Raw genomic sequence first — 26,544 nt, 5'->3', positions numbered from 1 at the left:
GACTATGAATACCGGCCTTAGCCTGTACGCATGATGCTGGCGACAGCATGAAATGGCCAACTAGCAGTCCATAGCTATATGGTCATAGTGACCTAGTTTACACCGAATACTTGACACGCATACTAACAAGTATTTTTCTATTAAAATGGCTTAATTTCGACAATACGTGTAAATGTATACGTGATATCTATATTTAATTAATTATCTTGATTCATATTGTACCAGCTTAATATACTATTCATTAAATTTATTACCAAAATTAAGATAATTGAATAGAAAGTTACTAAATATTACGCGTATCAAGTATTCGGTGTAAACAAAGGCTCAATGCACATAGGATGCGTCAACGCGTTACGCGTGGCGAATAGCCAATCATTCTTTCGCTTTCTTATTTCTTATCATAAAAGCTTAAAATGATTGGCTACCTCGCCACGCGTAACGCGTTGACGCGTCTTGTGTGCATTGAGCCAAAGTCAGTGTCCAAACGGATGCTTTCCACTGGCAGTCCATAGTTATACAGGGTGATTCAGAACAACCCATGTGTTCCTGTAAAGACGTGTTCTTGGATAAATTCTAAGACAATTTTTCTTGTACGAAAATTTTGTCTGACGCTTACTTTTTGAATAATAAAAGGATAAAGTTAGCAAATCACGGGCCGTGTACACCCAAGGACTTTGATTCTGTCCATGGGGAAATTTTCCAAACTGAGAAGTTACCACTTTCTACATACTCGCAGTTCATGATTAATAAAACGACTAGAGCTTATTGGTCGTTACGTTAATCATAAACTGTAAGTATATAGAAAGATAGCGACTTCTCAGTTTGGAAAATTTCCCCATGGACAGAATCAAAGTCCTTATTTCTGGTCAGTTCTACTCAATGACAAATACAATTCCAATAGAAAAATAATCGATTAAGTTCTTACATCATCAAGACAATCTTTGACTATACAGAGTGATTCAGAACGACCCATGTGTCCCTGTAAAAACGTGTTCTTGGATAAATTCTGAGACGATTTTTCCTGTACGAAATTTTGTCCGACGCTTACTTTTTGAATAATAAGAGGATAAAGTTAGCAAAACACGGGCCGTGTACACATGGTAGACAAAGGCGGCGCAACCGTCCGATACGGGTCAAGGTCCGTGGATTGGCGTAGGAGCGGAAGGAAGGTCGTTGCATAGCCGCCATTTTCGAGACAGCGAGTCAGTGTTAGTGTATGTACGTAGATAGTAAGGTACTACAGCTATTAGTTGTGTGAGTGAGCGAGTGTGCAGTAAAAGTATGGCCGCCGCCATTTTCGTTCCACATCGTTGAAGTGGATGCAACGACCTTCCTTCCCCTCCAACGCCAATCCACGGACCTTGATACGGGTAAGCGCCCGCGTCGGACGGTGAGTTGCGCCGCTTTTGTCTACCACGTGTACACGGCCCGTGATTTGCTAACTTTATCCTCTTATTATTCAAAAAGTAAGCGTCGGACAAAATTTTCGTACAGGAAAAATCGTCTCAGAATTTATCCAAGAACACGTTTTTACAGGGACACATGGGTCGTTCTGAATCACTCTGTATAGTCAAAGGTTGTCATGATGATGTAAGAACTTAATCGATTATTTTTCTATTGGAATTGACCAATTGTATTTGTCATTGAGTAGAATTGACCAGAAATAACCAATCACGGTTGACACCTAACCAATCGGTTAAGGCTACGTTCCAAAATTCACTGCCAGTACTGAAAATCTGTAGTATACGTAACGTGAACTATAGATTTTTTGCACTTGCAGTGTATATCGGAACGCATCCTAAATTAACTGGAGAAAGTGAAACGATAACGTCTCAAGATGCTAATACAACATTGGCTGCGGTCCACTTGACGCTACAAATGCTTCGAAGCGTTTGATTAACCAATCGGAACAATGAATTTTACAAATTGACCAATCGAAAAATACTTAGAAGCATTTGTAGCGTCAAGTGGACCGTAGCCATTCTGATTGGTTGAAAGAATCGGGCTATGAATACCGGCCTTTATTGTGAAGTGGCTCTCTCTGTCCAAAATTGTGGATATTGAACTACGTAGCCAATGTTCATGAATCCCGTAGGTAATGTCTACGATTTTGATTCTCTTCCGTGCTATGTCTATAATTTTTTTGTTTCTTTCATGAAGATTAGAATAAAGAGAACCAACTCGCGTAATAAAAGTGAGCCAAAAACTTGGCTTTCTTGATTTGTAAACTGGCAGTGCATTAATAAAGAAAGTATAAATTTCTTCCATAATGAAAAATCCAAATTACAACTACTAAAGTAGCAATCACAACCCTTATAAGCATATAATATTTCTAAAATTATACAAATTTGATTAAAAATTAAAATCATATTACTATAAATATTCCAAAAATATTATTTAGTATTTTTTAATGTCATGGAAATATTCTGTTAATATATTATATGTCCATTTTACATAATATTCTTGACGTATATTGTTGTTGATATGTGTTAATTGTCTGAGTCAAGCAGTAAAAATAGTAGCAGGTAGTAACATGGCCGAGTATTATTTCAAAAATTGTATAAAAAACACATTTAATTTTTCATGCAAATTAATAAAATTATTTAAACTTTGTATATATGTTAATTAATTATAAAACACAATTATATTAAAATTTTATTAATTTAAAAAGTGCTATTTGTAAAGATAAATAATTTTCGAATTGTATATAAATATACTAAACAAATAAAACTTTTTAAATTAATAAATTTTCAATATAATTGTGTTTTATAATTAATTCACATATATACAAAATTTAAATAATTTTTTTATATTTTATATATTTTATAAAGTATTATACGCATATAATCGTATAACATATTTCTAATTGTATGATTTAATAAGAAATGTTGGTTCTGGATAATAAATTAAATTAAATATAAAATTGCCGTTAGAGCCGTTAAATTCTTGCAAACATGAGTTTATTACAAACAATTAAATATTGGTAGCACATAGTTGCAGTAAGTGACAGCTGTATAACGATTGTTAAAACCTTGAATTAATAAAACGCATATATTTTGACCCTCGAATCTTCTTTTTTAAATAATTTTCTTTCTAAATAATATCATTAGTCACTTCACAGTAAATAGAGCGAGTTCTAGTCAATATAATCCCAAGCAGAACAAGTCAAAATGACATCGAAGTGAATCGTAATTGATCGAAAAGTGACTTTTAATGATCATTTTGTAGTCACTTTGACATCATTTTGACGTCGTGATGACTCCTTGTTCTGCTTGGGATGTAATAATAGTAAGTTCCTATATTATTACAGACTTCAGTAACAACGTTGGGACTCATAACATCTACAAATTTCGGTACGGCTAAATGTTTAGAGTTTTTATGTTACATAAACGTATTTAAAAACATTTTTTAATAAATATTTTTTTAAATAAAATCGATTGAATTTAACATGTATAAAAAAATAGTTAATTTATAGATAACGCAATATTCCTAGTTCATGTAATAAACAGACATGTGCAAATACAAAAGTTGAAAGTGAAGAGTTCAATTGAGTGAGAGCTCAATAGATGTTGCAATCAATATTTTTTTTAATGCCGAAAAATGTTTGATCTATAATTAACTTATCAGCAATTTTTTCTGTTAAAATTCGTAGAATTGTCCACTTAAATTGTCCTCATCAATATCAAAAGACTGTCCAGAGCGTAATTTGTCTTCGAGATTGAAATTACCTTGTTTAAGTACATAACAAACGTTTGTTATTTCGAATATTTGTTCCTCTCCAAAATTTATGCGTTCATTATGTTATACATGAAATTTTTCTTCGCATTTTCACTTTTATTTAAAAACACCAAAACTTACTGGAATTTAATCAACTCCTTTTTCAAACAATAACTGATAGTATTGCCTATTTATTATAGTGATATACGAGATGTGCTCAAAAATTATCGGATCTACGGTCAGAAAAAATATTATTATTATACTTATTATACTTATTTAGAAGTCTGAAATGCTAATCTCCTTCAAAGATAAATAATAACTTGAACCAAAATCAAAGTTAATCTTGGAGAAAATAATCATTATAGAATATTATGTCATCTCGCACCTCGCGACATAAAAGATAACATTGTGTACGATACACGATTCAATGGTTAAACTATACATTCGATATCAGGACTTTGCCTATTTGTTGATTCATGCTTCCGGGTACGATTTATCATATTATGCTTTTTGTAAGACATCTCGTCAATTACAAAAAAAAAAACTGCAGAAAAGTATTAAAAGTATTTTGTCTCTTCTATACAGAAAACAGCATTCGTCTTTTCTTAATAATAGTATACTACTTTGAATTGCTTTACTAAGTATTTGTGATTTGTTTGTTTTTTTATTAAAAAAAAGTTCTTTATGTATGCTCCAAGTTTTTCTCTAACTCGGAAACATTGCAAAGCAAAAAATTATAATACAAGAGGTTTAAAAGAGTTCAGTAATTAAGAAGCTGGATTTTTTGAAATGCGTGACATCACACAACGCTAAACATCTTGCAACGGCATGAGATAAATATCGCTAAAAAAATATATACATATATCTGCAGGCCTACATACACGATGGCCTCGTCTACTCTCGCTAACCGGGACACGCGTTAAAGTCACCGCGAGCCGCGCCAGATGTTGCCTACGCAAGGATATTAAGATTACGCCGCGCGACGTCACAAGCTGCGTCAGGATGCGTCAAGATTTAATCATGTCCATATCCGTCCGTTCACTGGAGCTCCACCACCATTCGAATTTTAAACCAGTACGTCAATAGACTGTATCCATGTTACCGAAGCTTCTTGCTTTTAAAGTAATTATGGCGCGAGATAGAAGCGATTATTAAACTGTATATCTTAAAGTGTGTCAACGGCATGCAACTATGTTATCTTCCAGAGAAGCGTTTTAGAGTGTAAACGCTTCTTTACGGTTATTATTATTCATAAAAGATTCCGTGCAATCATAATAATTTAAGCCAGAGAACGAATACTTGAATTGTATAATTATACAATCTACGTTTAAGAAAGGAAAAAAAAAGAAAGGATTCGGATAAACTACTCCGAAAATTGATTCCAATTTTCTTGTGAGATAATTGAATTTTATACGAACCTTCCCAGAACGAAATCATAATAAAACCAATATAAATATCAAGAAGTCATTTTAGAAAAAATTATTACGATCTCGCTCGATACATTTTTGACAATGATTCTGTCCCAGCAAACGAAATTGAATTAAAATAAATAGAAATAAATTCACTTCGACATTGTCATTTAATTTGCCCTTTACATTTTTCAAATCCAAAAATAATATAACATCGATATAAATACATTCAAATTTGACATGATAATTAGTTCATTTCGTATTTCAACTCATTTGAATTAAAAAATATTCCGAGACTACTTTAAAGCGCGCGAACACGAATAAATTAAAATAAATTATAATTTTCAATTCATTTGTGTTCATTTTCGTTTGCTGGGGTGACGAATTGTTGATTGGAAAATCACTTAAAAATTATTATATACATATAAAAAAATTCATTACCGGATCATCGGTAAAAGTGTACCAAGTGATATCATCGCAACGAGTTTTCCTAAACTGACTTCTACCTGATGTCATCTTGATCTCACTACGATTTGTGTTCTACCTGGACTCTCGGTACAAAACTTGGTTTTACCCAGCATCTTTTGAGTCTAGGTGCCTCAAAGCGCGATTAAAGGGAGCAAGGGATAAACCGTGCATTTCTAGACGGGATTTTCGCGAGATGAGAGTTCTACGAATCTAGCCGATGCATTATCGCGTTATTTTTATCTAACGGTAAAGATCGTCGTGGCCCGGTGTAGAAGAGACGCGGCGGAGGAGGAAGAGGGAAACCTGCACTGCCCGGTTTCTTGCAGCCATGATTGGTAGTGGTCGTCAGTGCTCGCTTAACCGTTGGGCCGTCAGCAAGCGCGGATACTCTCTAACTCTCCGAGACTCCTCCGATTCGGCGTCTCCTCCCGCACGGAGGCGTAAAAACGCGACGGCCGTCTACGGCGATCCGGCGATCCGCTGACGATCGTCGTCCGGTTCGCGATTTTTCTTGGTGCAACGGAAGAAGTTGGCGTGTCCTCTTCCGTCTCTGGCCAGGTGAGTCACTGAGATGAATTATTTCGCGCGATGACGCGACCTTCTTTACTCTTGTCCTCCTCTTAACAGGACTCTTTTCTTCTTCTTTTCTTTTACTCGGAGTAAACTCGTGAGTAAACTTGGATTTTTTGCGGCCGTAGTCAATGGACTCATCGGGATCCATTGCCCCCTTTTCCTTCCTTTTTCCCCGTTTCCAATTGCCCTGAATCCTCCTCCGGTTGGTGAAAGTCCCAAAGTCGTAGCGACGAATCGCTCACAATACTTTCGTTGCGGCCAGCAATTTACGGGCCCAACTACGCTGGCGGCAGGTGAATTTAATCGACGGAATCGACGTTCGACAGGCAGTTGTGAGTTGAAATCCATCGGTTTCCCAATTTACGGAGTAAACCAGCGGAAAGTAGAATGGCCTAATACGAATACTTTCATGCTGAGAAATTTCGCTCTATTATCATATACAGGGTGTCCCACTTCCCGCGCATTGTCTTAACGACAGATTCTCTGATCAATTTGAGGTCGATCTTTTCTTCAGCGAGAATGCGTCGAGAGAAATTATAGTTTATAACAACTTTCCAATTTAGCTTTATTCTCGGAACTAAATCTCTAATTAAAATTATAGCGCTACCTGAATTTAGTTGAAGAACATAACGTTTGTTATTAGTCTAACAAAAAGTTACCTGTTCAATCGTTTGCAACCCGGAAATTATTATTTTATGTTATCGTTAATAAAATGTATAACATTAAAAGGTATTTAAATTAACTTTTTTTACTATTATTAGCTTTTGCGACAACATACATTATATTTGCATTGCTAATGTATATTATTAGTAATATAATATTACATATTAGTATTACTAATATTTTTTTCATAATGTATCTACAAAAAGCAAAACACTGAAAAATTAAAAATTATCGACACATATTTCTAAAATAATTTAGTTTAATGAATAATATATTTTTTATATTTCCAATAAAATAAATATTAAGAAATGTCTCGAAAAATTAAAATTAAAAATACACCGTAAAAAAAATAAAATGCTAATTTAACACTTTTGTATGTCCCAGAAAGTCCACTCTAAATTTTAAGTTAAAATAACTGAAAAGTTAAGTTAAAATAACTCTTATTTTAACTTAATAACTTAAAATAAGAGTGGACTTTCTGGGACATTTTATTTTTTTACTGTGTATGACCATGTTATATGTGTAACTTGTTTCTCTGCGAAAGAAGCGAAGCGGTGCGAAGGTGTCAAATAAATCCTACTAATGTTACGGATCTTTCAGCACCAAGAGCGTAATTCGATCTAATATTTGTCGCTCACAGTGTTCGCGCATTAGCAACTTTTTCGCAAAGAGAACAATTTAGAAAAATTAAATTTCTTTAGATTTTTAGCGGCATTTAATCTGAATAAATTTCGGAGATAATATGAAATATAAAAATAGTATAAAGTAATGTTGATCAAGTGAAAATATGAGCAAGAACTATCTAAATACAAATATGTAATTGAAAATATAAAATTAAAACTATTCCGATTGAATTCTTTCTTCCTTCATTTTTGTTTTAATTAAAAGTTTATTAACTCTTCGCGATCACACGCGGTCAATTTGACTCCAAAAAGTATTAAGCTCTATATCTCTAAGTCCAATTTTTTTATAAAAAAAATTAAAAATTCAAAAAGTTATGATTACAAGTTTTAAAAGCTCAAAAAACTAGAGCTTTTCAATTTTTCTGCGAATTTTCTTGGAAAATTGAAAAAAAAAAACAGTTTTTTTCCGAACTTTTAAAACTACAGTTGTGATTTTTTTAGTAAAACTTATTTTTCAAAAATGTTTACTATCCCAACTTTTTTTAATGTCACAATTAATTAAAATCTTTATAAAATCGCTGTATTGCTATGTTCTACAATGTTTAAAGTATGTGTTCAGTAATTTTTTTACTTCAAAGAACGAAAACTGTGAATACGACAACCAATATTAAGTTTACATTAAGATATAATGCAAATGGAGTTACGAAAATGTCGTATTATCAACAGATGTTTTTGAATCATAAAAAATAATATTGGTTTAAATATCTTATTGAGTATCAGAATAGCTATTAAATTATCTGAAATAGATAAGAAAGAAGCTGTTTTGCATTTTGTGACAGTAAGAAGCTGTTATGCGTTTCGTTGTAGGAAAAAAAACTGCTTATTTACGGGATACATATGACAGCAAGTTTATCTCTTTACAATGTTTGTTTAAAGAGAGTTAAACAGAGCACGCCTTCATGCTAGTCACGATAAAGCAGGCTACTAAAATATAACAAGAATTTTGCATCCACATTGCTACTGTGGCATTTAATCACTTTTACATTTCTGCGAAAAATTTATCTGCGCAATACGAATATTTGAACTTTATACAAATATGGCGCTTTGGAAACCTTCACCGAATAGAAACGAATTCCGTTGACATGAGTTAAGTACGTACGCGGATGTAAATATGCAATAATATTTCCGCATACTTTGCAGGAATTCCCCAGTTTTTATTTCTCTTTTCCTCTTCGTCTCTTCAACATCACAATATTCGACACGGCTGTATCGAATTAATAGTCTCGTATTAATTCGAGGAATAATCGGTCGTGGTATTTAACCGTTGTCTTTTTCTCTGCTCTCAGCCAGTAATTACTTCATTCGGATGGCAACTTCAAAATTAATGATGACGAATACATAATAGGCTCCCGGAAAAACCGGTATTGTGACGAACTAAGCTTTCGCAAAAAAGGGAAAACTACACGGCGATATAATTATGGGCATCTCCGCGTGCGCGACGGTGTGCATTGTGTCACTTACGTACATAATTGCATCTAATTACTCCTGATGTTTAACGTTCTTGACTTTTATGTATTCATTTGCGCCTATCACTGCTTTCTTGAGTTTTCACTCATAATACGTTCGTGGAAAAAATTAAGATTGATTGCCGTTGTTATTGTAAAATCTGAAGATAAGTCTGTGGAAAGCACAAATTGTTTATTATTAGTTCACAATCTTATTTTGATGCTATATTTTTACAAATTGATAGTCTACAAGTACAAAAAACGTTAAGTAAAAAGTAAAAAAAATTCAATTTTGTTTAAATATCTTATATTTTTGTTTTCATTGGATAATCATGCAACCATAATTATAATACTTCTTAATCATCAGTTGCATTAAATGCAATCTTTTCTTCGACGCAGGATTTTTTTCCTAGAACATGGAATTGCTAGGCATTTTACTGCTGTCGGGAATAATCTCAAACGTAGCCGCAGTACCGTGAGTATAAATGTCATATAAATCAGATTTATTATCACGTGTATTTCGTAACTTTTATTTAAAATGATTTTTTTAAGAAAATCATGTTTCATAATAACTTCGGTGGAAAAATTTTCATATAATGAAATTTTGGTGATATTTTATTGAATATTATGTTCATTTTAGAATATTGATCAGTGATTTCATCAAAATTTTATTAAATTTATACATTATAATAAATAATAAAATATTATTAATTATTATTTGTCAATTTCATAAAATGTCTCGTTAACTTGTGAATAAAGAATAAACTTAAGATTTTTTCAGTGTAATTTCATTACAAATTCATTAAAACTTCTTTTTTTTATTAAATGGTATTAATTTTTCATTGAAATTTTACGTTTGAATTTTAACTGATTAAAATGCCGATTAAAATTTTCCATAAAATGCAGAAGATAATGTCTCCAGCGAGATATAACTAAAATTTTGTTGCATATTCATTAAAATTTTAAATTTAATGAAAACTTCATGAACATTTTTCTACCAAGGAAATCACGTTTGCATTACCATTTATGAAAGCCTAACGTGCTTGATTGTATTGTAACGTGGAATAATTCCTTAACGCTAAACAATACCAGTAGTTTTTTGATAAGTTCTAAGAGAATGTGGCAAAAGAGATTAGAATAAGGAAGATTCTTGTTCTCCTTTAAGGTATTACACTATTATTGCACCGAAAGTGGTACGTCCTGATTCAGAATATCATGTAGCGGCAAGTGTCACCGGTGTATCGACGCCGTCAACGATATATGTAGAACTGACCGGCGAACTCGATACAGGAAAAATATTTAATATTTCTCGGACAGTAGTCGTGGAGCCTTACTCCACTCATATTTTGCGATTAGACGTACGTATGAACTTGTAGAGTACACACTCGTATACACTCTCTTAATAATAAGTAATAAAAATTATCTTAGTATAATTTATCTTGCAATTTAATATTTATATCATGGATTTTTGTCAGATTGGAGAAACCACACCGGGAAAATACAAACTTACAGCACGCGGTTTGTCCGGTATTGATTTTCATAAATCGAAGGATATCGAATATGTACACAAAAGTTATTCGGTTTTTATTCAGACCGATCGGGCGATTTATAAGCCCGGTCATAAAGTTATGTTTCGTTGTATAATATTGGATTCGAGGCTAAGACCGAGCATTGTGGGCCCGACAGAAGTATACGTCGTCGTAAGTGTATATTATGTATATGTACATATTTTTTTCTCATAAGTTTGTAACACATAAAACTTCTCATTATATATGTGGCGTAAACTTTAATATTCGTGATGATAAAATAATAAATTTTTCTTGAGAGTGTACAATAAATACTTAAAAAAAAAAATTGTATGCAGGATGGCGATGGTAACCGTATCAAGCAATGGGTTCGACCACCAGTGACTCATGGTATTTTCGGTAATGAATTGGAGCTATCTCATTCGCCAGTATTAGGAAAGTGGAAGTTTGTTGCCGATGTCGGCGATCAGACGTTCGAAAAGGAATTTGAAGTCGCCGAATACGTTCTGCCGAATTTCGAAGTGACGATCGATTCGCCGAAGCATGTGCAATTCAAAGAATCAAAAGTTACAGCAACTATCCACGCAAAGTAAGCGGGTATCCTAACGACATGAGCAATTTGCAAGAAAGATACTTTTTGCAAAAAAATACTCCCTTCGTTAATGAATACAGTACAAGTAATTCTGTTCCTAGAAAATAGATTGTGAGGATAATTTTTCATAAAACATTAATTCATGTTCATTTAAAGAATCAATAATTTGACCCTGCTTAAGCCACATTTGACCGAAAGTATTCATTTGTAAGTGGACATAATTTAGGTATACTTATGGAAAACCAGTAAAAGGTGAAGCTACGATAACAGCTTATCCAGACATTTTTTCGGGCGTGATTCAACCGATTTTCCAACAACCAGTGAGGAAAGTGATACCGATTAATGGAAAGGTTACAGTTGATTTCGATATATTGACTGAATTAAGGTAAATCCGACATAATATTAGGTTGCTGTTACAGAGATATATAGCCTTGGCCCAAAATATTAGGCATCTTACCTTTTTTTTAAATATTTTTAACTGGGTTTAAACAGAAATTACAATGTGAATTATCTTTTGTTTTTCAAGAACCCTTTAAACTTATGTATAATGTCAGTAATCAATACGAAGTAATAAAAGAATTTCAGATAAACGAAAAAAAATATAGGTATCTAATAATTTTGGCCAAGGTTGCATACGTGACGTTGTATACAATAGAAGAATTTTCTTTTGCTTCTCGGAATATTACAGCATTTAAAAAAATTTCTACTTAGAATAAAAAAAAATGTAAAGAGTTATTTTACTTGATTTTTTAGTACGTTAAGTTTTCAATTATAAAATATTTTATATCGGATATTGCATTGTAATACATTTTCTTATAGATTGACTGACGAATATGAAAGGCCCATCATTATTGACGCGGTGGTGGAAGAAGAATTAACTACCAGAAGGCAAAACGTCTCGACACAAATAACACTACATAAGCACAAGTACACAATGGAATTGATAAGAACGTCGGAATATTTCAAACCGGGTCTAAAGTATACCGCTTTCGTAAGTCGAATGTTATAACACTCAACAAGCAAATTTAAATCAAATTACACATGTAACAATGCATTATGTGTGTACTGTGTTACATTTTCTTTGCAGTTAAAATTAGCATATCACGACGGATCGCCAGTACAAGATACGAAAAACGACGTCTTGATAGCGTATGGGTACACGTATAATCAATCGGCGTATTCGAATATCTCGAGAAAATTAGACGAACACGGCATGGTGCAACTAGATTTTTATCCGCCTAAGGCGAAGGATAACATCTCTTTTCCTTTAAATATTGAGGTAAAATTATCAATCAAATTCCTTTGAGTTATTTACAAATGTGCGATGCTTAATTGTTTGTGTGTATACGCAGGCACAATACTTAAATCTTCATGAATGGTTTCCCTCGACTAATCAAGCTATGTCCCAGAGCAATGAGTACATTCAAGCAACTCTGAAAACGGAAAAACCAATGGTACATTTTGCATCTGTTATATTATTACATTGAAAATTTTCAACTGTAATATTCTTACAATCTTTTAATTCGCAAGGTGAACAATTATGTTGAAATCGAAGTGAATTCTACCGCACCGTTGAAATACATAAGTTACGAGATACTTGGTCGCGGTGACATCTTAGATGCCGGATCGATCTACATGCAAGACAAGTACACGACATCATTCAAGTAAGTATTTAAGTAAGGAAGAATGCTGGACTTTCCACCAGTCAAATTTCGAGTTCAGATCTTTCGAGTCATAAAGAGAAGATGATTTATGATTTTGAGACTCGATCATACGAGCAATGAGTTTCATTTTAAAATTAATATTTTACACGATAAATGCGTTTCAGATTTTTAGCGACATACGTCATGGCGCCTACTGCACATGTAATTGTATACTACGTACGAACAGATGGAGAAGTAATAGCAGATTCATTAGATGTTGAACTCACGGGATTGCTACAAAATCATGTGAGTTATTATACACGAAAATTTAAAAAATTATAAAACTTTGACATACATAAAGGATATTCTGATGCATCAAATTATTTTCTTTGCTACTCAAATTCACTCTAAAGAAATAAAATCAACTCGTGAAAATTGTGATCTATTTTTCATTTTTGTTCTATTCATCAATAAAAAAAGATAGGAAAAATTTCACAGAGAAAATTTATTTCTTGTAATGAAATTTATCGATTAGAAAACTCATCAAAAACCGTTTAATAATAATTAATTGTTTAATAATTAAAAAAGCAAAAAAGGGATCCATTTTTAAGGTTGATTTCACTTCTTTTAACAATAAGTGAATTTGAGCAGCAAAAAAATAGTTTATTACATCTTAAAATATCCTCTATTCTATATATTGTCAGAGTTTCATAATTTTATGAATTCCCGAATTGAATCTTCCGGATCTTCCTTTGTAAGTTGTATTGGTTTTTATTATAAAATGCACAAATAATATCATAATGTGTATGCTTATAGATCGATCTTAAATTAACACCTGAAGAAGTTAAACCTGGTGACAACGTTAATCTTATGATATCCGCGAAACCAAATTCCTTCGTTGGACTGCTAGGCGTTGATCAGAGATCCCTTTTGCTGAAATCTGGAAATGATATCACTTATGTACGTAATACGTTATACATCATAAATATCTGTATGCCTATTTTACGTGTACATTGTATTCTAATTGCATTTGTAAATTATCGCACAGGATCAAGTGTACAAGGAGTTGCAATCGTACGACAAGGCAGAATCATCGCCACACGCAGATGCGTTTTTCGGCCGTTCGCTCTGGAGACCCGGCTCAGGAACAGCGGACGATGTGTTTCAAGTAAAACATTCTATGATATGCCATCTTAGTATCCTCTCGATTGTTACCCGATAATGAAATTAAAATAACGAATGTCTCTAATAGAAAACTGGCGTGGTAATCCTCACAAACGGATACGTTCATGAGAACTTCCCTGTACGTAAGTATCGAAATGCAAAATTCAAGATAGTTATATTTAGTGAAAGACTAACGCGCACTTAAAAACATAACGCGCACATCCATTAAATATAAAGTATTTCTAAATTGAAGTATTACGTAGAATATGCGACACATCAGAATAACTGTATTCCAACTTATAATATAGCATGAAAATAACATCCTTGTTCTCAATTTATTCTCTTAATCAGTATCGACCGTTGAGCCGATCAGTCGGATTAGATATATATTTTTTAACCGAGCTTGTATGTGTGTAGTATACTACAGATCTAGTCTCGAAGACGAGATGTTTGCTTCCGCTGGGATCAGCGGATTCGCAGACCTGGCTACTGCTGCATTACCACCCGAGAAGGTCAAAGTTCGCAAGAATTTCCCTGAAACTTGGCTTTGGCAAACGCTTGACGCTGGGTAATGCCAATGACATAATAAATTATCACGCATACACTACACAGAAAAAAATAGTATCAAATCAACAATCATTGTCTCACATATAAACAAAATATAAAATCTTCTTTAAAGAATTTAATAATCTTAAACAAACGTTACTAGTTTATATGAAGAATTTTTATATAGTTTTATTTATTAAAAACATTTATTAAAAACGTTTATATCAAAACAAGAATTAAAATTTTTCATTATTATTATTAAAACAATCACATTAGGTTCTTTAAATGTCTATCATAATATTAAAACACAAATATATTTTGCTGAAATTTAGAGACATATGTGTGAGAGCAACGGACTCGTGGGTGACAGATCACAAATCTACATCCCATATATACAGATTTTTAATTTGTAATCTGTACTCATAATTTAATGGAAATCATTGAGGGACTCTTTAGATCTAAGTGACGATTAGTTTTAATTTAATACTAATGTGTGATACCACTTTTTTCTGTGTATCATTTTCACGTTTACTCGTAAAATTTTGTAAATAATTATTTGTTCACTTGGTTATTCATTTAATGACATAACAGAAACCATTCCGTATTGTTTTATCATTTTTTTTCTCTTTAAACTACTTCAAACTATTATTTTACTTTATGGTGATATGATCTTTTTTTTGGATTAAGAATTTTGGTGGATAATTCAAAATCAATCCACACTCATATACTTAAAATATTAACATGTATAGAATACGTACAGAACAAGAGATAAAACAAACTAGAATGCTTCGCATTAAAGTTGCATATTGAAGTTGTGGTGGAAAATGGCATTGGGTAACTTATGGTGGCGGAAAAAAATCTTCAACTTTTCAGGATCTTTCACATCTCAGTGTTGATTTCTACCGATTTGGGAAATGCTGTGTACATATATGCTCTGTACATTTGTATATTATTTGAATATTATTTAATACGTTGATTTTAGTAATGTTATCTTGAATACATATGTGTAGTAAGGTGATGTGGGGTAAAGTGGTATTTCTATGAAGTAGTGAGTTTAGAGCAAAACGAAAAATTGTCATCTGTTGCTTATCATGACAGCTCATGTTTCAATTAACCGTTTGTGTACAAACATTTTGTTCTGTACGAGACCAATCTCAAAAGTTATTTTCATAAAGTTTTTTTTGTGTTCATAATACTCGTAATTTAAGCAAGTTTTTTAAGTGTTCAACAAAGGAAAGTTATGTACAGTTATCGTTTTTCTATTATTTTTCTAAATAAAAAAGAAAATGTAGAAACTTAATCTAGTTTCGGTAATGAATGATTGCGTGCAAATTAACGTAGTGAGGTAAAGTGGGTTTTTCATGTTTTCTTGAAGAATTAGTGCAAATCAAGTGATTTTATTAATTATTTCGAATGTTATTACTTATACATGGAGAAAATTTAATATTAAATATTACTATAATGTGACAGTAACTGCGAATCATCAAAGAATTATAAGTTTAAATGCTATAGCTATTATAGAGAGAGGGAAGGATTTTATTGCTCTATTTTCAATTATTCATTATTGAGAAGCGTTGATTAAACATAGAAGTTGGTTTTATTTAAGTTGGTTTTATGGTTGGTTTTATGGCTGTTTTGACTGAATTTCTTTGGTGTCCCACTTTATCTCACCATTTTTCAAAAGCCCTAAATTTTTCATTTTTGAAAAAATAGCCAAGAATACAACTTAAAATTAAAACTTTGAAAATCCACAATTATAGAAAGTTAGTATTTTTCGTGAAAACCTCTAGTGAAAACAATTGATTGTTCAAAAATTCAATTTTTTGACACTTCTATGGAGGCAAACAAAAAACTCATCCCACTTTACTCCACATCACCCTATATTTATTTCGGATATAACCCTAAGTTAAATTTAGTATTTTGTCTGTCTATACAAACTTTAACTTAACTATATAATTTTTATCATTAGATAGACATCTATTTCTGAATATCTTTTTTTATGTTAATAAGTTTTAATTTTTCGATGATTTTGCAGTTTTACACGACATTTTGAAATATTGTTAAATTTATTATTTGAAATTAAACTTTCAGTAAACAAAATTTTCAGAGGTAGATGCAAATCTAAGAATTTCGATGCAATAGGTACAGAGTTGATGGAATGAAATATCATTTATCATTTAATTATTATGGGAGTGAGCCTCTTTTTTGTACAGATTTATCTTTAATCGTTGTATTTAACTTGTATTAAAATTATTCCAGGTAATTCATTGTATACAATTAAATTTTTCGGTATTCTAAAAAATTGTCTATTCTATTGAGTATAATTCATTATTACATTGGAATTAAATAATTTAATATCTATCTTTTCAAACTACATTTGAGAAAATGTATGCTTAATAATATTGATTATATAGAATGATGCAGAACTGTCATTATCGAAAATCAGAAAAGAATTTCTCGATACGTTAACGTCAAAACATTTATAATTGCTGAATTAATAAACAGCGTAAAAAAGTTTTGGTGAATAAATTTCAGACATGAAACTAAGTAACAAAATTCCTCTTAATCCAATTTTAAGAAAACTTTATTAACAATAAATGAAACGTCAATTTGAGTTATACAAATCGACATTTCTCATTTCTTTAAGATATAAATTAAATGTTGGAAATTTATTACTAGAGAATATTTTTTCAAGGTTTCTTTTTTTACAAATGAGGAATTGATTTCAAAGTTAAGTAAATTCTTGCTATAATTAAAAGAGATAGTGATAGATCCGAAACATTCTTCAAAGGTGATCATCTTTTGTTGTGGATTAGAGAGATAATTATTAGATTGTATTTGAGTATAATTATTTCGATTAGTCGTATTTGAGTATAGTTACTTTATTTCGATCCAGGATCGGGGCTGATGTAATACAATATGCAGAATTGGATTGCAGGATTACCACAAATTTTGGAAGGTAGAATAACGGGCTCGCCTCATGGGGTGTCCACGCTTCGACCAGACCTTGGTCCACCTGTCACGCACAGATTAGCGACAAGACCACCGCTGGCAGGTCCTTACGCCTTCTCTCGCATCCCAACCCCTGTCTGGAATAAGCCCCGTGTATTCCTAATGCATGACATCTTAAACACCTGGCTTTTCACAAACTTCTCTTCAGGGTATTTATTTCGTATACTTCTTGTATACTTTTAGTGTGTTTATGCACGTCTATGTGGTATACAGGATGATTCCTAAATACAAAAAATTAAAGGGAATATTTCGTGATTTATTTTAGGAAGAAAAAGTCCTATGAATATATGTTCAAAACTACTTCATTTTCGAAATACAAAATGTTACAAAGTTAAGAACAAAATACAAAAATTTCGAAAAAAAAATGCTTAGAAAAATTTTATTTAAATTTAATACGTATGCATGTGATATTGAAAACCATCTTCAAATACCGATAAAACTTGTTTATCAATCAAGGATGTGCCATTTAATGATGGATAATCATATTAAATTTTAAACAAAGTAATTTAGAGCACATGTTTATAGAACCTTTCCTTTCTATAAAGTCAAAAACATTTTGTATTTGTGTTACACATTTTGTATTGTGTATTAAAATTGGTCTTTGTTTTTTTTGTTAAATTTTTGTTAAATTTTTAACATAGTATTAATTTAATGTAATGTGATTGCGTTATAGTTGAATATTTTGTATTGAAATGACATTCAATACTTCTTAGCGTTAAAAAATCTAATTTACGGGTGAACAAACAAATAACATAAAAATATAGTTTTGAAACGTAAATTCTAATATAAATAGATAAAATGTGTCGATATATTATAAATGTTAATTTTACGGCAGAAATATGCATAATTTGTTTCCAAATTGTGTTATATTTTCTTTGTGGTAATTTTTACACATGATTTATGTTATTATACTTTTTATAACATCCATTTTATGTTAAATTATCAGAAAAAGAAAGTTGTTACGGAAGTTTTAAAATTAAATGTTTTATATATTTCTATCATGTAACATAATTTCAACTAACGCCATTGGATTGCTCGTCTTAAAAATTACAAGAAATGGTCTATTTTATTTTTCTCCGAACACAGCAAAAAAAAACTTTTTTGTAACTCCTTTTTCAAGTGGACCTTTAGAAGTGGAAGTTTAGAACATTTATGAAACGTATTAAATGTGTTAAATTTAACACAAAACTTTTTACTGTATAAAATGAAGAAATATACCCTTCAATTATTTTGTGTTACTTAGGACTCTGTATATGCAGGGTGCATGTAAAAAAATAGAAGAAAGAAATCAATTGTTTCAAAGTAAAATTGCTTCAACTTTGATATTGGCAGAATTTGCCCTTTGCAAGTGTGTTTTCGTGACACCTTGTATATTTGTAAATAACGTGCCTATCGTATTGTACAGTTACGTGAAAGTTGATCAAGGTAAAGGTCTCATACTTCTCAAGAATGTAAATGTAAGTTGTGTTACAAAGGCTTGTTCTACGTATCATGCATATCTCAGTTCTTGGAAAGTGATGTCTTGCGTCATGCCATTCACAGAGGAACAATCGATTTTTGTTTGTAACACTGTTCCTTATTTGTATATCATATATATTACATATGAAACGTGTCTTTCCGCATTTGTAAAAGGTGAAGGATACAAATGTAAAAATTTAACACGGTTTTTTCTCATATTACATCAACTTGCTTATATCGTGTACCTATATATTATCGCTTCATTACAGAAAGCTGTAATATAATCTTCATCGCTATCCGAAACATTACTTTTCGGAGGTAGATCAGTTCGTCATATATTTCAGTTTGTTTTTTTCTCTGAACGATGGTACACAAGCTGTAAAATATCCTCTAAATATTTCACTTTGTTGCGCGATTATGGAAACATTAAATACATATACTCTTTCAGGTATAATGGAAAAACGGAATTACGGCGTACCGTACCGGATTCCATTACATCATGGGTATTGACTGCATTTTCTGTTAACGACGCGCACGGATTAGGCCTTATAGAGGAACCCAGAAAGGTTGTTAAATACATAACATATTTATATAATTTGTATTATACGTATTTATATGTAAAAAGTTCAAAGATTGAATTTATCACAAAAAACCCAATTTATTTGATAAACTTTTTTGAGAGATAAATTTAATAATTTAATTTACCATAAAAAAGTAAATAATAAATTTGCTCAAAATTTGTTTAACATAAGTTTCTCTTCGATTTTTTTTCTCGTAAGTTCCCTTCTGTTAGAATTTTATTGATTTTCTACCAATCTTTTCCTTTAATTAATAAATGACGCAACGTTGGATTATATATTTAACAATTATCATTTCATATACGCGTGTATAAATTTAATCTAATTAATTTCATTAATTTAATTAAATTAATTAAAAGGTAAAAAAAATTTAATTTATACACACATGAAAAGATACATTATCATACATATAATTAATTAAAATGTATGAGAACACAATAAAATTTAAGTGAATATTATAACAAAACAAATGCAACAATAATTACGAAACTATTATATTAATATACTATTAAATATATATATATATATATATATTTTTTTTCTCTTTTTTAGTTAAAAGTATTCAAGCCTTTCTTCATATCCGTCGATCTACCGTACTCGGTAATACGAGGAGAAATCGTAGGGATACAAATTGTAGTGTTCAATTACATGAATAAAGATTTGACAGCCGAGGTTTTGCTAACAAACGAAGGACAATTCGACTTCGCGGAAGTTTCTAATGAAGTTCACGATGCACCGAGTAAGTGTAACGTTACTTAACTCCGAAAAGATAAGATAGCAATAAGTTCTAACTTATAATTTAAGTTATAAGTAATTATAGTAAACGTATGCAATTTACAAATATAGTGATACAATTACGATAAATTCATAGAATTAAATTGTCATTTTTCAGAATTGGAGTTATATCGCAGAAAGAAAGTTGACGTAAAAGCCAATTCCGGTTCAAGTGTGTCGTTCATGATCATTCCAAGAGAGTTGGGATACATCACTATAAAAGCGACCGCTAATAGCGTTATGGCTGGTGATAGTGTCGAACATAAGTTACTTGTCAATGTAATGATCTTCATTCCTATATTTTTTTTGTTCGTGCGATTGCTCGACAATAAACGTAAACATTGTTTTATTTTAAGGCTGAGGGAGAAACGCAATATAAGAATGAAGCGGTATTTCTGGACTTGAGAAATGCTGAACAGGGAGGTGCAAATGTCACCATCAACATACCCAATAATGCAGTTCCAGGATCCGAAAATATTCAAATATCTGCAGTTGGTAATAATAGCTTAGATTATACATATATTGTTGTTTCCAATTTAAAAAGATCTTGTTGATTTTCATTATTGATTTTCCCAAATCAATCTCTATCAGACTTTGTATATCAATGAGTGTCAATCCAGAAGTATTTTACAGTATAATGTATGTAGTTATTTACAACATAATTCAACAAACGGAATTTTTCAGTTTAAATTATTAAAATTGTGTAGAATTATTACACTCACACAGAATTTGTGTAGAATTATTACACTCAACAAAATTAACTTAAGATAATTACATTTTCAAGTAAAAAATGTTATTTCAATCAAGTCTATATAAAAATTAGATCCCAAAAATATCAATCAACTTGCAAAAAAATAATATTCTGAAGTCTATTTTAATATTTTTCTTAAACAATCATTTACAGGTAATTGTTTAAAGTATATAATAATCCTAATGTCTTTTAAATGCGATTTTGGTGTAACACTTTCCTTCTTTATTGATCATAGGAGAACAAAATCGTTAGCTTTTTACTCAATTTGAAAAATGTCCTATTTCTTTATCAAATGTATATTATTACAGGCGATATCTTGGGTCCTAGTATCCCGAACTTGGCAAATTTAATAAGAATGCCATTTGGCTGCGGCGAGCAGAATATGCTTAACTTTGTGCCAAATATCGTCATTCTAAATTACCTCAAGGTACTGATAACTTTCTCTTTTGCCCTATGACACACGCTAACATATAATTTGTATTAAAAAAAAACTTTTCAGAATACGAATCAATTAACACAAGCCGTACAAAGCAAAGCGTTAAAATATCTAGATATCGGCTACCAGCAGGAGTTGACTTACAGACATAGCGATGGTTCGTTCAGCGCGTTTGGCATGTCGGATTCTAGCGGAAGCACATGGTACGCGCAAAATAAAATAGTTGCGTGTATTATTTAACAATTATTACATCTGTTTCAATTATTTCAAGATGAAATACGCCTATTTAAATCACAATATCTATATAAAGTTATTTCGTTATTCCAGGCTTACAGCCTTCGTAGCAAAATCTTTCAAGCAAGCAGGAGAATACATAGCGGTTGAGGATAGAATCATAAACGAGGCATTACAGTGGCTGGCCAACAATCAAGCACCAAACGGCTCTTTCCCCGAAGTAGGAAAAGTTAGCCATCGCGACATGCAGGGTGGGGCCGCTAATGGACTCGCTCTAACGGCGTACACGCTTATTGCTTTTCTCGAAAATGAGGTAAGCGCGATATCTTTTTAATTTAATAGCTTATTTAATTTAAAGAGACACAACCGCTAAAAATATGTCATTTAAAATAATATACAAAATAAGAATTGCATTTTCCACACGATACAATTACTGAAATCGAACGCATTGCAGTTATCTCCCGATCAATACGTTCCAAGATATCGTAACGTTATAAACAAGGCTGTTGACTATATCGTTCGTAATATGGATGGATTAAACGATACGTACGCATTGAGCCTGTGCGCCTACGCCTTAAATTTGGCGAAGCACCCGTATGAGACATCGGCATTTAACTTCTTGGAATCGAAAACTATGACAAAAGGGGATCTCAAATGGTGGAGTAAACCTATACCGAAGGACAATAAAAATCCACACTATTCTTTGCCGCGTTCCGTCGATGTCGAAATGACATCATACGCTTTACTTTTGTATCTCAAACGCAATTTAGTCACGGACGCGATTCCCGTAATGAAGTGGCTCGTCAAGCAACGAAATACAGAAGGCGGCTTCGCGTCGACACAAGTAAGCAACCACTTAACAAAATATAAAATTATTATCTGAAATATGCGTAGAAGGAAGATAAGCCAAAGTTCAATTAAAAATTTATGCATGAAATAATTTAGGACACTGTTATCGGACTTCAAGCATTAGCGAAGCTTGCTGAAAAATTGTCGAAGGACGCGAGTTCAGTTCGAATCGCGTTTAAACATGAAGAAGGTCAAGGCTATATAAACATAAATGGCGGTAATTCTATGATACTACAAAAACAGATAGTAAGTTTGAACAAATTGTTGCATGTACATTATGCGTTATTAATACAAAATATTAATACTTTTGCATTTTTTGCAGCTACCTACGAAAACACGATACGTTAATATAACAGCATCTGGTAAAGGCTTTGTACTCGTGCAAGTTTCCTATCAATATAATTTGAACGTCACAGGAGCATTCCCGTTGTTTACATTGGATCCTCAAGTGGATAAAAACTCCAATGCTAATCATTTACAACTTTCCATATGTTCAGGGTATGTTCTCGTTTTACATATATTTAATATTGTCTAAATCTAACAATTTTAAATGTATGAAAAACAACATTTTTTTTTAAGTATTAACGCCTTTTTTAAAAATTTTGTGAATTATCATAAACGAGAAAGAATTTTTAATTTATTTTTCGAACCTGACAATGAAGGATGCACATGTGAAATACTATACTTAATTCAGTTTAATTTTTCAAAAAATTGAAAAATAATGATAGAATAATTTGGTTCTTAAACAGCAATGTACAATATTATACAATTCTGATGATCAAAAATTATAATCAAATTATTTATCACCAGATTTGTTCCAACCGAGGAAACAAACGAGAGTAATATGGCTGTTATGGAAGTAAGCTTACCTTCTGGCTTCACAGTAGACAGGGATTCATTACCGAGTTTAGAAATATCATCGTATGTAAAGCGTGTGGAAACGAGAAATGGTGACACAATGGTGGTTTTATACTTTGACAAGGTAGAGTGTATGCCACAGGTCGTAAACAATTACCATTTAACGGAAATTATTTTAATAGTTTCCGTAAAAATCTGAAAAAAGTTAATACGTATTAAAAAAGAAAAGCAATTAATATAGGAAAAATGAGAAAAATTGTTTATTATTGTAGATGGTGAAGGAAGAATATTGTCCAACTGTATCCGCATTTAGGACGCATAAAGTAGCTAAGCAAAAACCAGTTCCGGTTTCCATATATGACTATTATGATTCGTGTAAGTATAATATAAATGTTTTACCAATTTGGCCAAAAAAATATAAAATATTTAAAAATAGAAATATATGTATGTATAAAGCGGCTAAGATTTTTAAAAATATACTATTTTGCTATGTTTCTTCATGCGCAGCGAGACGAGCAAGAGCGTTTTACGAGCCTAGAAAGACAACTTTGTGTGATTTATGCGAAGATGAAGATTGCGAAGACATATGCGTTTCAAAACCTGGTAAACAAAAGGACAATGTTAGGACGTCCGCCGCGTCTCATGTTTATGCTTGTGTATATTTGCAATTTATATTCTTCTCGTTTTACTATTTGCTTCATAAGTACTTGTAATTATATTGTTACTGAAAATAATTATTTCATTATATTATACTATAAATTTTAAATCTAACAGAATAACGTAAAGAAGCTATATAAGTTGCGACCAAAGTATACCTACTTGTTATACAGAATATAAGATATTACACTCTTTTTATGAAATGTCTAAATCAAACTAACATAAGATTTAATTATTTAATGGTAATACTAAGTCTATAATAAAACTTGAAAATGTTTCTTGTTATTAATTAGCAGATATTATTTTCTTATATTACAGCCCTTTTAATATACAAATCTTTGTATGAAATACTTCATTTATATTTATTTATGCGTATTAAAAAAGAAGAGACAGAATATCAAAGAGATAAAAAGAATAGTAGGATGTAAGAATGATAAAATTTATAAAACACAATTTATCAATGTAATGTATTATTTAGTTAATTCTTTATGGGGTTTTTAAGATGTCTTATTTGACAATTTGTAGAAACATTGAAAATATCATGCTGAAAATATCAATAATTATAATCTACAATCTAAAATAAAAATAATAATAATAATAATCACAATAACGATCGTTATGCATTTAGAAGATCGTCGTCGCTATCTGATTGACACTGCGTGGGATCAGAAGCATCGAGCAAAAGTCTAGCTTCTTCAGTGGTATCGACCTATGAAAAAGTAAAATATATACGTACCATATATGTAATTTAAGTAAACGGAAATTATAAAGAACACGTTCGGCAACAGGTGGAAAAATTTAAGGAGTCATTTTAGATAAGAAAATAAAACAAAAGTCAAGAATAACAAAATTGATTGAGGTTTCGTTTTTTAATTAAAAATGTTTAAATATTTAAAAAGTGCTTAAAACACATGAATATTTAAATATTCACGTAAAAAATGCCTAAAGAACGTAAACATTTAATCGTTTATAATAAAAAAAAACGTTAATCGCAATGTTGTTTTTGATTTTCATCTAATTTTATCACCTAGAATCAATTCTTAAATTTTCTTCCATCCGTTGCCGAACACTCTATATAACGTTGGTTTAAAAACGGTTGTTTTCTAAAGAAGTGTAAGACAAACGTACTCTACAATATTGGACACGACCTGTGCCTCTTCTATTAAACAGGTTTGTCCAGGGACGACAGCATGCCCTTTCCACTGGATTTCGGAAATAAATTAAAGCGGCTAGCACCGCGATCACAGTTAATACTACGCCAGCTACGACTCCAGCTGTAAAACATGAATATTAATTATCATCAGATCATTGTGGCGAATTATATTGAGTAAAAGAAAAAGAGCAGGCGAAAACGAATGGAGTATAAAAAGAAATATTCAACAAATTCATTATTGAAGCCTAAATAAATTTTATACTTTAATATTTTTTAGTACAAAATAACTTGACAGATCTGTTCAAAGATAAAACAAAATGTACGGTTTTATTTTTTTTAATTAATCGCTTTATCAATTAAATCGTAAAAATATTCTTATCACTTTATGTCTTATTCAAAATTGCCACATTGAAGAATTTTCTCCAAAATATGTATTATTATACCAGGGAATCTTTTGGGGAGAACAAAAAGTTTAAGAAAATTTTTAAGAGAGAAAAATATAAAAATTTATAATATTTTTAGTCTTTTTTTATCCTATTGATATAATCATCGTATTTGAAATCTAATATGAGAAAAATGTAATTATTCACCGTGACTAGAAGAAAATTGTTCCAGAATCCTGGAGGACGATGCATTTTCCTGAGATGCATTCCGAGAGCTAGCGTGTTTCGCGCAGATGACTTCAGTGTGCCACTCGAATTCTGCACTACACTGCGATTCCTAGGGATTATGAGAAAAAAAATTGATACTTATGAGTATAAATTGGTAGTATTTGCTTAACGTATAAATTTCACTCGGCGCTATATCTGATAACCGTTCAGAGACTTAAATGCATGATCGATATGACAATCTTATCCATCTCAATCATGAATAAATATACATTTTACAGGAATGACGAGTTAAAAGTGTAACTGCAAAAAAAAAACGGTATCATTGAATCACCGAGAAAGTAAAATATTAAAATATCTTTTTTGATTTTGAGATATGAAGAATTGGGAGGAAAAATAAGTTGAGTTTTCGTGCCTTAAATGCTGATTTTTCGTTTGATTTAAATTTAAAGATAATTCAAGATTATTAAGAACAGGTGAAAAAAGTTGAAATTAATCGCAATGTAAAATGTAAAAATATACAATATTTATAAAAAAAATATTTATAAAAATATACTAATATATGTATACAGATCATTTCAAGTATCAAAGGAAAAATTTCGTTTTCTCAAAAATTTCGAAAATTATTTGGATTATTTTGATAAAACTTTATGTATATGTTTGTGTTTAAAAGACACGAAGACTCACATTTTGTACCATACAATATTGATATTTAAATAAATACCATTATCAATTTTCCAAGAAGTG

The 26,544-nt window shown here is 31.3% G+C and overlaps 2 protein-coding genes across 5 annotated transcripts in view; one reads left to right on the top strand and one right to left on the bottom strand.

The window, feature by feature from the left end:
* Nucleotides 1-5,926: 5,926 nt before the first annotated feature.
* Nucleotides 5,927-24,325, top strand: LOC105194814 (CD109 antigen). 3 transcript variants are annotated; one of them, XM_011159918.3, is made up of 28 exons: nucleotides 5,927-6,152; nucleotides 9,358-9,433; nucleotides 10,124-10,316; nucleotides 10,434-10,658; nucleotides 10,823-11,073; nucleotides 11,303-11,461; nucleotides 11,896-12,067; nucleotides 12,164-12,355; nucleotides 12,429-12,530; nucleotides 12,607-12,740; nucleotides 12,905-13,025; nucleotides 13,536-13,679; nucleotides 13,768-13,887; nucleotides 13,972-14,026; nucleotides 17,368-17,590; nucleotides 19,348-19,465; nucleotides 20,030-20,216; nucleotides 20,370-20,530; nucleotides 20,608-20,746; nucleotides 21,311-21,429; nucleotides 21,502-21,641; nucleotides 21,766-21,985; nucleotides 22,127-22,516; nucleotides 22,618-22,767; nucleotides 22,844-23,019; nucleotides 23,332-23,503; nucleotides 23,652-23,754; nucleotides 23,887-24,325. In XM_011159918.3, exons 2-28 carry the CDS (start codon nucleotides 9,375-9,377, stop codon nucleotides 24,090-24,092), a joined length of 4,431 nt encoding a protein of 1,476 aa, XP_011158220.1. In that variant the 5' UTR covers nucleotides 5,927-6,152; nucleotides 9,358-9,374; the 3' UTR covers nucleotides 24,093-24,325. The 3 variants fall into 3 exon arrangements, with proteins under 3 accessions (XP_011158220.1, XP_011158223.1, XP_039304701.1); XM_011159921.3 differs by lacking the exon at nucleotides 17,368-17,590 and adding an exon at nucleotides 14,301-14,451; XM_039448767.1 differs by lacking the exon at nucleotides 5,927-6,152 and adding an exon at nucleotides 6,293-6,499.
* Nucleotides 23,201-26,544, bottom strand: part of LOC105194816 (cation-independent mannose-6-phosphate receptor) — a 28,486-nt gene continuing 25,142 nt past the window's right edge. The window contains exons 14-17 of one of the 2 annotated variants that reach the window (XM_011159925.3): nucleotides 25,780-25,909; nucleotides 25,165-25,310; nucleotides 24,642-24,745; nucleotides 23,201-23,574 (exon numbers count right to left, since the gene is read on the bottom strand). In XM_011159925.3, the coding sequence (XP_011158227.2) occupies nucleotides 24,653-24,745; nucleotides 25,165-25,310; nucleotides 25,780-25,909 (369 nt within the window). In that variant the 3' untranslated portion in view covers nucleotides 23,201-23,574; nucleotides 24,642-24,652. Of the gene's footprint in view, nucleotides 23,575-24,479; nucleotides 24,746-25,164; nucleotides 25,311-25,779; nucleotides 25,910-26,544 lie in introns of those variants that run through there. The other variant, XM_011159926.3, reaches the window with a different exon arrangement.

Source organism: Solenopsis invicta, chromosome 1, assembly GCF_016802725.1.
Source record: "Solenopsis invicta isolate M01_SB chromosome 1, UNIL_Sinv_3.0, whole genome shotgun sequence".
NCBI lineage: Eukaryota > Metazoa > Arthropoda > Insecta > Hymenoptera > Formicidae > Solenopsis > Solenopsis invicta.
The sequence above is the reverse complement of the archived record's forward strand: the minus strand, read 5'-3'. Positions and strand labels throughout refer to the sequence as shown.

Bases quoted from the DNA above. Each gene is read 5' to 3' on its own strand.
- LOC105194814 (XM_011159918.3), top strand. From the start codon at position 9,375: ATGGAATTGCTAGGCATTTTACTGCTGTCGGGAATAATCTCAAACGTA. The intron at 20,217-20,369 runs GTAAGTGTAACG...GTCATTTTTCAG, and splicing joins TGAAGTTCACGATGCACCGA to AATTGGAGTTATATCGCAGA. The intron at 23,755-23,886 runs GTAAGTATAATA...CTTCATGCGCAG, and splicing joins ATATGACTATTATGATTCGT to CGAGACGAGCAAGAGCGTTT.